The 10,588-nt window shown below is 37.0% G+C and overlaps 1 protein-coding gene across 1 annotated transcript in view; it reads right to left on the bottom strand.

Annotated features, from left to right (window-relative positions):
• The window catches only part of amacr (alpha-methylacyl-CoA racemase), a 25,415-nt gene extending 16,794 nt beyond the window's left edge, over positions 1–8,621 (bottom strand). Inside the window, exons 1-3 of the mRNA XM_037691793.1 lie at positions 8,375–8,621; positions 8,153–8,296; positions 4,905–5,065 (exon numbers count right to left, since the gene is read on the bottom strand). Of these exons, the coding sequence (XP_037547721.1) occupies positions 4,905–5,065; positions 8,153–8,296; positions 8,375–8,621 (552 nt within the window). The remainder of the gene's footprint in view (positions 1–4,904; positions 5,066–8,152; positions 8,297–8,374) is intronic.
• Positions 8,622–10,588: the final 1,967 nt, after the last annotated feature.

Here is a 10,588-nt window from a genome sequence, read left to right as displayed (position 1 = left end):
GAAGTAGCGACGGTATTCCGTCCGACACAGGTTCACCTCCCGGTTGGACTCACATGAGTTGTAAGTCCGTCAGAGTTCCACTCAGATGTGGAAGATTGCATAATTCCCACGAGACTCGGAAGAACTCCGGATCATGTCTGGAACTCCTGTTCTCCCCAGCACTTCTTGTGTTCGGTTTGCTCTCCGAACTGAACTCGACTGCACTCGACCGCAACTCGACTAGTTGATTTATTGTTTATCGTGACAGGCCTACCCACTTCACTGTGAAAAGTGACAGTAGTGTTCCAGTACGTGGTTTCCATTCATGACAGGCTTGAGCCATGGTAGTTATTGGACTCCTGAACATCCTAATCCATCCATTATCTTTACCCGCTTCTTCCTTTTCAGGTCGCGGGGGTCACTGGTGTCCATGTCCAGCCATCACTGTGCAAGAGTCGGGGTACACCCTCTCCAGTCCATCACAGGGACACAGAGAGGCAATTTAGACAAACATCCATTCACTCTCTAACTCTCACCTAGGGACATTTTAGAGTTACCAATCAGCCTAACATGCATGTTTTTGGTTTGTGGGAGGAAACCGGAGTACCTGGAGAAAACCCACGCATGCACGAAGAGAACATGCAAACTCCACCCAGTAAGGTCCTGAGGCTGGAATTCGATCCAGTGACCTTCTCGCTGAGAGGCAGCAGCTCTACCAACTGTGCCACCATGTTGACATTAACAACAACATCAGCACCATCCTAATCCATTTTATTTTGATATCGAAGGTAACAGATCAGTATTGGTCAGTCCAATATCTGCTGTCAAAGAAATCCTTTCATTATTGGCAGAGAAGCTGCCAGATGCAGACAATCATGCTCACCAATGAGAAAAGGCCTTGGCCTTGTCAAGTGAAATGTTTTAGACCTTTCAGCAGCACTATTTGAAACGTATTTAGTCAATTTTATGTATAAACCTGTACATATAATGTAGACCTGTGTGGATTAAAGAAAATACACATGAAACCACAAAACAACATGCACATCTAGGTATTTATTTATTTTTTTGAAGTTGTATGTTGAACAATCCAATAAGTCTACCCTGGAACATTTTTTTTTTTTTTTGTACAAGGAACAAGTTATATAAAGCCCAACGAAGTGGTAAAAGTACCAAATTAAAATTATATTCATGCCTATATTGAGTAGATGAAAATTTTTAATCTTTACTGTATGACTATTAACATTAACTCCTGGGTGAAATTCAAAAATCAAAAAGGTCTTTTTTTTTTTTAACATTCATTTTGGGTTTGTGACATACCAAAAATGCAGAGAATTTTAGGTAAATTTTAGAGGAAGACATAGACCGGGACCAGACTTTAAACTGGTATAAATAACCCATCCCTAGTTTTTATTAATGGATATTGGTTTTGCATAAGACATCAAGGGTGGCATCGACTGGCTCTAAGGAATGCATTTGGTTCTCTGTGCAGAAAGAAGCACATCACACAACCGGCTCAACATAATGGACAACACAACCACAATACAATACACTAAAGGAATAGCTAGGCCTGTCACAAAAACAAATTTTGCTGGGCGATTAACCGTCTCAAAAAGTATTGTGACAAACAATAATAATGTTTGAAATTTAACAATAATGAATTGCCAAATTTTAGAAGGAATGTTGATTTGTTTGGAGTGTAGTACCTTTTTTGACCACCTGGTGGCAGTATAAGACTGTTTGAACCAAAAGATGGATAGTTGAGCAGCGTGTCTCTTTACGAAAAATGGGAAGGAGGGCCCTTGACGTGACATGGGCTGACATGGTGACATGGCGGACGCTTGGAGATTTGAGCTCATTAGCATAGCATTTTTCACAAAAAGCTTTTAATAATAAAATCAGTAAACAAGTTCTCAGCTTCTTTTTGCAGAGAAAAACAACTTTTTACACAAAAACAAGTTTCAACCGTGAATTTTGGAGCTTCGACAACAAGGACGGAGGTTTATTCCCGAGGTCGGCCTGTTAGCTTAGCCCGTAGCTTAGCTTCTCAGCTTAGCTGCTTTTAACGATCCAAAAACTGATTTTGGACGGTTAAGACAGATTTTAAAGAGAAAAGAAAAAGGGAAGAGTCAGTGAAGAACACCAGAGTTGAGCCGTGTCTTCAATAGAGAAAGACACAAAGAAACGATAAAGCCGGTAAATGAAAATGAGGTTAATAATTTTCATTCATTATGCGATTAATTGATTTATTGATTTATTGTTTATCGTACTAATACATACCTGCTTTTACTATAGTTCTTATTTTCACTTCTTACTACTTTCATTAACAAGTTCATTTTATTACAAGAGCTAACTTTAAATGAGTGTGCTGTACTATTGACAGTATCAAAGTTGTGACCAAATGTTAGCATGCCACAGTTTATTTGTGCCAACAAATGTGTGATGCTGCATCAAAGAAAAAGCTTGAAAAATAAATTAAACAAGCAGTCAAATTTCCTCTTCAAAGTCCTCCAAGGAAAGGTCTGTGGTGTACAGTAAAATACTAAAGGGATGAAAATATAAGAATAGCCTTCGTGGCAAAGAGTCAAAAACGAATTAAAATAAGAGCCATGGGAATCAGTTAAAGAGCCAACAAACTACTAAAACTCCACAAATAACAAGATGTGTCTTATCTCTAGAGTAAACACAACCCGCATCCCACATTACCCTACTTAACCTGATTTAAATTTAATTTAATTCTCTAAGGCAGCAAACATCGGCCAAAAACTTGCCAGGGAAAATGTAAATAAATAGTACAGTGTGTTTCCATACCCTTTAAATAAGCAGTCAAACATGTGACACACTTCACTTCTCAGACAGAGAAAGCAAATGTTTAACGTCTCCTGGGACTGGAGCAGCTAATATAGAATATGTGTTGTTAAACATCTGAGTTAAACCACGTCTCATCACCTGAATGACTGCAGTTTGTTCCATTTATGAACGGAGGACAGCAGAATGGCAGGCTTTACAAACTGTGCCTTGTCTCAAATTTAGCCAACAGAGATGTGCACAAAATAAACACAAAGCAGTGCCATGTGTTTATGTCAAAGACGATTTTGGGAAAGCTGACAATACTGCCTCTCTGGCTGCTTTCATCTTAAATCAACAGAATGTATTGTGTGGCCCTGTGATGGACTTGCGACCCATCCAGGGTGTACCCCGCCCCTCGCACAGTGATTGCTGGACATGGACCCCCGTGACCCAAAATGGAATAAGCGGGTAAAGAAAATGGATGGATGGGTGTATTGTGTGAGAAATGCATGAGACTCCTTTAAATGGTCCATAGGTGAAGATGAGCTGCACCAAAGTGACACCCTTTAAAAGCTGCAAAAACCAATAGTTAATCAATAAAATGCATTATCAAAAGTGCAACATTTTCATCAGAACCAGTCAATTATTTTCATGACCAAAAAATAAAGCAATATGATTACAGCAAGGGCTACACTATGTGTTAAATATATTAAATAGAACAATATCAATGACAAAAAAAATTAATCTGCTGACACAAACTGCATGCCAGTAATTTATTTGGAATATTACAGCTTATACTGTCATGTTAAAATTAAACATTTTCTTAAATTGTGCTGACTTAAACGTCTTGATCTCAAAAAGTTCAAATTACACTGAACTGGTCAACCTGTCTGTTCTGTTGAATTTTTAGTGAGCTTAGCCTCAGACATACAGAACAATTAATGACATTCTATCTGAATTTGAAGGTCAAAAATTTGTAATAATCTTTTTTTCAGTTCAGTTAATTTCAGTTTATTTATATAGCGCCAAGGCACAACAGAAGTCGTCTCAGGGCACTGAACAGAAACATTCATATAAAAATAATAATTTAACATTATTTATCTGAGGAGCAGACTGCTTTGAGTTTAACTTCGTCACACAACTCTCATCTTGAGCAAGCATGAAGGCGACAGTGGAAAGGAAAAACTCCCTCATGAGGAAGAAACCTTTAGCAGAACCAGGATCAGGACAAGCGTCCATCTGCTTCGACCGGCTGGGTTTGACAGGAACAGGAAGGAGTAACAGATACACAATGGCAGGTCCAGAATCACATGTTAAGATAGAAATATTATCAAATGAAAACTATTCAGTTTTAACAATTTATTTAAGGAAATGAGGTCAGTTTGTTCTCCAGTAGTCTAAGCCTATAGCAGCATAACAAGTCAACCCTAACTATATGATTTATTAAAAAGGAAAGTCTTAATCCCAGTCTTAAAACTGGACAATGTGTCAGCCTCATGGACAGAAACTGGAAGTTGGTTCCACAAGAGAGGAACCTGATAAATGAAAGAGCTTCCTCCCATTCTGCTTTTGGAAACTCTAGGAACTGCAAGTAAACCTGCAGTCTGAGAGTGAAGTGCTCTGTTAGGAAAAAGTGGGACAATAAGACTTCTAATATAAGATGGAGCTAGGTTGTTGAGTGCTTTGTAGGTTAGAAGTAAGATTTTGAATTCAATTCTGGATTTGTCAGGGAACCAATGTAGAGAAGCTAAAACTGGAGAGATATGATCTCTCCTACTAACTCCAGTTAAGACCCTGGCAGCAGCATTTTGGATCAACTGAAGAGTTTTTAAAGAAGTATTTGGACACCCAGATAATAAACCATTGCAACAGTCTCATCCAGTCCAGACAGTCCAGTCTAGATGTGACAAATAAATGAACCAGTTTTTCTGCATCATTGTTAGATAAGATGTTTCTAATTGTAGTGATATTACGCAGGCAGTTCTAGTAACGTTTTTAATGTGGATAATAAAAGACATGTCCTGATCGAAAATAACACCAAGATTTTTAACATTATTGAGTCAATGAGTCACATTGGTGACACTAGTAGAACATATATTGTACTTATTTTATATTGATGAAAAAACACGAGTCCTTACCATGCTAGCATCGATGATCTGTCCTCTCCCTGACTTTGTCCTCTCCAGCAGTGCTAAGACTATTCCCAGAGCGCAGGTGAGACCACCACCGGCAAAGTCTGCTAAAAGATTCAGTGGAGCGTAGGGCTTTTCTCTGCTGCGGCCCAGTCGGGATAAAAGGCCTGTGTTGAAAGTAAAACAAACGCAAAGAAGAAAAAGGAGGGGAAAAAAAGCATACCGATAAAATATTACCTTATTTAATTTACAGACTAAACATCAAAACTGTAAGGTTAATGGATTTGCAACAAAGAAGAGTGGAAGGCATGAAAGTGAACAAAACCACTTTGAAGCGTTCTTTAAATTAGTTTGATACATTCGTTATTTACTGTAATTTTCGCTGTATAAGTCAGTTTTTCGCATAAATTAGCATGCCTGCAACTTATACAATGAAGTGACGTATGTGTGTCCCCCCCCCCTCCATATTTATAACACAATTTTTGGCTGAGATCTGACTATTTCATTCAATCTGACATAGAAAATATTGAACACTACCATTTTTAGCCACTAGAGGGCCCTCGACTAATATGGCAAGCCAAGTGTCTTATTAATAGGTAAAAGTGGCTATTAATGAGACACTTGGCTTGCCATACCAAGCCACCTTCATCTCGCTCCAGAAATAAACGTCAAATCAGCTGCATTTCACTGAGCCACCCAGGCGAAATGCAGCTGATTTGACCATTAAAGTGTATTTATTAAGGGAAAGTTCAATTGAGACTCACCTTTACTATAATGTCGAGCAAATAAAGATTGTTTTTAGGGGGTTATCTTGTTAAATTTCAAAGAAATGCACAGCGAGTCCTCCCTCTTCGCACTCCCACAGCTGCCAATCAGCTTTTGAAATGCAACTGATTTGACCATTAAAGTGCATTTATTAAGGAAAAGTTAAACTGAGACATATAGACATTGCTATAATTTCAAGCAGACAAATAATTGTTTAAGTGTTAATCTTGTTAAATTCTTGTTAAAGTCCTCCCGTACTGAAGTCTATAATTTTATAATTTGTTGGAGCAATATTATAAATAAAAGTCTGTTATGTTTCAGTACAATATTTTTTATTTATTTAAAGATTTAGGAAAAATAAATGGCAAACGTCCATTCTTATTCAAAAACAGCTATAACCAATACAATGACATTGGAGTTGAAGAAAAAGCTTTTAATCAGTTTTAATAAGACTCGACGCTTCAAGAGAGGATTTGTGCAAATAATTTTTTTTCTGAATTATGATTTTTTTTTCTTAGAATTTTGAGCTTAAAGTCAGAACTGAGGAAAAATGAAATGGCACCTTTGTCCCAATTTTCTTCTTTAGAACAGGATAACCTTCGTTTAAATAAAAAATAAATATAATAATACCTTGAAACTGTTTTAGTTTTGGCTTTGTACAAAATAAACTGATGGGTTTAAGTAATCAGTAGTCCCACTCAATCATTTTTTCCTCATTCTTGTGCAAATGTTCTGTGCAATAGCGTCAACAATTTACTAATGTTGCTAAAATATGAAATCATATAAACCATAAAAGGGTTCTATTAACATCAAATTATACTTCAAGCAAAATATGGCTGTACAGAATGTGTTTTGTCAGGAAAAGTCTACAAACTCATCCACATGAATATTCAGCTTCAAGTCGAGACAGCAGTTTGCAAACTCGTTAGAAATGTCGGCTTACAACTTGCAGAGTTGCACATATTTGTTTTGAGTAGAAAGAACAGCCAGTCATAAATATGTAATAGATGGTAAAAAAAATATGTGCTTATTTTAATGAAAATTGTTGTTTTCTACTAGGGCTGAACTATTAATTACATTTGCGATAATATAACGATTTGATGAAACAAGATTTTCTAATAGCAAAGGTTGCAATTTGACTGGTCAAGTGATCTGGTCACGTGATCTGGTCACGTAACTTGCGAGTGAGCGGAGCAAAGCAGAGCAGGGAGCGGGACTACGTTTAACCGGTTGCACAGTGGCATCATGTAAAATGTGATGTAGAGTCAGAAAAATCTTGAATCTCATCAGATTATAGATTAATATGTAACGAGCGTTAAATTCACCTTCCATGCTTGGGTAACCACACCATGATTAACCGCTACCGTGGTTGCCTGTACTCGGACCAGGACCTCAGAACACCACGATGAAAAACCACAAGGACCTCACCGCTAAAGTTTTGTGCTTCCTCAAAACCATCTTTAATCTGTCGCACTCTATCACGATTATTGGGGAGTCTACAGCGTTCTTAGGACACGCCCTCTGACCTCATCGCAACCCTGCAAAGACCACTCAGATCATGACTGTTATTTCTGACAACACATTTTAATTTTCCTGCACTTAGGAACGATTTTAAACTAGTTTATACATTAGTTTTCTTGCATTCATTACATTTTTACATATTTTATTAACGTTATGATCGAGGCTGCATTTAATCACAAGAAGTGAAATTATTATTTTTTTGTATGTAAACCCAGAGTTGGCGGGCTGTTTTGTATTTTGTCCAACAATTGGTGGAGGGCATTATGGACATAATTTCCCATAAGCAGCTTTTTTAAATGGTATTTTAAGCAGTTCTTTACATAAATATGTATTATATTATATATGTATTGTTGATGTACGGAGAGTTGAAGAGACTGGTTTGCGTTGGGCTGACTGTTATATTGTGCACATTAGAAAGGAGTTGCGTTTCATTTTAAGAGAAAAGGGAAGGAAGATGTCTTCGTCTTTACCAGCTTCTTTAGATATGTACTAGTGATAAGCCAAACTATCAACCCAGATCAATTTATTAATCTAATGTAATAGTGCCTATTGCATGTTACTTTGTGTCTGCTGTTTTGCTGTATGTCACATAACACAGAGCCCAGCAAGCTGTGCTAGTTACCTGTATTAGCCTCTTTAGCAAGCCTGCTGTATATTTCACCTGCTAACATGCTAACTGTTATACTTGTTGCAGATGTTTGTTTTCAAACAGCGTTACCAATGGATGTGCTTCTCCTGTAGACAAGCCATTCCTGACTGTGACGCACAACTGCTTTTAATGGGCATAAAGGTATAGGGACATTCTCCCCTTGGCTACTGTATGCAACTGAATGACAGCTCAGAAAACAGGTCCGTTTGCATGCATAATAAAGATATTCGGAAAGGGTAATAAACGTGATTCCATCAGTTTCTAGTGCAAAATGTACAATAATCACACCTAAATAAAGATGAACATCTGTGTGACTTACCTGACATGGCAATGTAGTTGATGTCATGTCCAGCTGCAGTGGAGAAAGACCCACTCTGACCATAACCCGTCAACCGAGCGTAGATCAGACGAGGATTTTCAGCTAGCAACTCATCTGGACCAAGACCCAGTTTCTCCATCACACCTGGACAGCCAGAAGTAAGTAAGTCCTTTTCGAGCATCATGCAGTATTTTTTATGATGGTCTCAGAAACGGGTCTGACCTTTGCGATATGGCTCGAGCACCACATCAGAGTTAACACAAAGTCTCCTGAGCAAAGTCACGCCTTCTGCTGATTTCAAATTGATGGCCACCGATCGTTTACCCCGAGCTTGGGTGTCAAGAGACGTGGGAGCCTTAGTTCGGTCCACACGGATCACCTTGGCGCCGAAGTCTGCCAGAATCATGCCACAGAACGGAGCAGGAGCCAGACCTGCCAGCTCAATAACTCTCACGCCGGTCAGTGCCATGAGTTAATGACTGCAGGGTAAAATGAGAGAAACAGGTCTAAGTTTACACAGACACTGTGTCATTAGCAGAACAAGGCTGCATCATGTTCATTTATAAGATTCTGCTGACAATTTAGTATCTTTAACCTGCAGGAGTAAACAAAATGAAAATATTAAAATGTGTTGATGATCTGTCAAAATATCCAGCATGCATGTGGTAAATATGTCCTATACATTTGACAGAAGTTGGCAAAAAATGCAGTAACTAATTCAAAGGTATTTATAAATGTGACTTGGTCTAAATCTTTGTTGTATAGTTATAATTCTACAGTTCAAAATCAATGTCAATGTTGTGATTTTACTGTATTTTTTTTTTCCTTTTGCTTTTTTGTTAATACTCAAATGATCAATCTTTCATGCATTTTTTTTTTAATTGTTGGCAATATAGGTTTTGCCCTAATCCTGTTTCTGTTACATTCATAAAATTAGAATGGAACGTTTAATTATCATTAGATCATTTTTTTGTAATTTACCTTTATTTTGTCTTTATTTTCCACTTTTACAATATTTTAACTCTTAATTTGATAAAGCTTTATGTAAAAAAAAAAAAAGAAAACAGTAACCTGTTGAGGTTTACGTTTTAATTTTAACTAAAACTTGCACATATAAGAAAGGTTTCATTTTTCACATAAAAAAAAAAAACATTAAAATGTTCTTGCACAACATGAATTGTGATCAGACAGATTTTATAAAATCGCGCTTACAAAAATGCTACATTATAGCAGTAAATCTTTATTTTACTTTGCATTAGTTCATCTAAATAAATGCACAATTAAAGAGCTTTATGAATCATGTTGACCATAAAACAACTAAACTAAAAAAAATTGTGTAAGCTCAGTTATCCAGGTAGATAAATACAAAAATGGTTAAATCAGGTCATTTGGACGGTCTGATTTAATATTTATTGTATAAATTTAAACTTTCCAATACTTAGTTATATTGCGACGTCATCAAAAGCGCAATTAATTATAGTTTACTTTATGTACGCCGAATTACTTAGTAATGTTTACTGTTTCCCCTCAAAATGTTAAACATAAAACTAGTACAAACTAGTGCTTTAAAACAAAGGATACTCTACAATTTCAATAATTCTCAGTTAAGTCTTGAATAGCAAAACAAAAACAGAGGAGTTAGCCTCCTGTGCTGTTATGAAGTTTTCTAACTTTGACTTTAAACTGAGAAAGTGCACTATCTTTTGTTTATTTGCTATTTTAGCTGCAAGTTGTCACTATTTGACTTACAATGACATAGTAAAGTGATATAGTAACATGTTTACGCAAATGCTAAAGAAATGAATAGGCTTTATACATAAACGCTAACATTTAAGTGTCAAAACAAGAAGAGGAAATAAAGAATGTCAAACAGTAAAGCTTACCTCTGCAGGAAAACAACTCTTGAGAAGAAGCATAGACGCTCGCGCGAGCTTCAAGTAGATTGGAGAGCTGTTTGAAATGTTTCACCCGTGAAGCGGAGGTCGCACACTAGCCACACAAGCTCGCTCACAAATACATTTACGCTAGCAAACAAAATTACATCACATAGTTGTTATTAACCAGACAATGGCTGTACATTTTTATGCATATCGATGAATAATAGAGAAAAAAAAAACAATAATTATTTAAGTAAATGCGCGTGATACAAGCACAAAAATAAGTATATTATAGCTCCCAAGTTCATTTCTGTCCAGCTCTTATGCATTTCTTGCACATAAGTAATAAGAGACGGACAAATGTCAAAACAACATGCGAAAGCTTGCCCCGATATAAAAAGAAAGAGCTAACTCCACCTGGTCGGATACTTCCGAATTACGCCGGTTCAAAGTACAAACGCACCCTTTTTCATAGTTACTTCCTGCTGTCAACGTATTGGCGTATGGGCTGAAGGCTATCTGGGAAATGTAGTTTTTTGGCGATAGATAGATAGATAGA

This window comes from Nematolebias whitei, chromosome 18, assembly GCF_014905685.2.
Source record: "Nematolebias whitei isolate Nwh7 chromosome 18, NemWhi1, whole genome shotgun sequence".
In the NCBI taxonomy this organism is placed as follows: domain Eukaryota; kingdom Metazoa; phylum Chordata; class Actinopteri; order Cyprinodontiformes; family Rivulidae; genus Nematolebias; species Nematolebias whitei.
The sequence above is the reverse complement of the archived record's forward strand: the minus strand, read 5'-3'. Positions and strand labels throughout refer to the sequence as shown.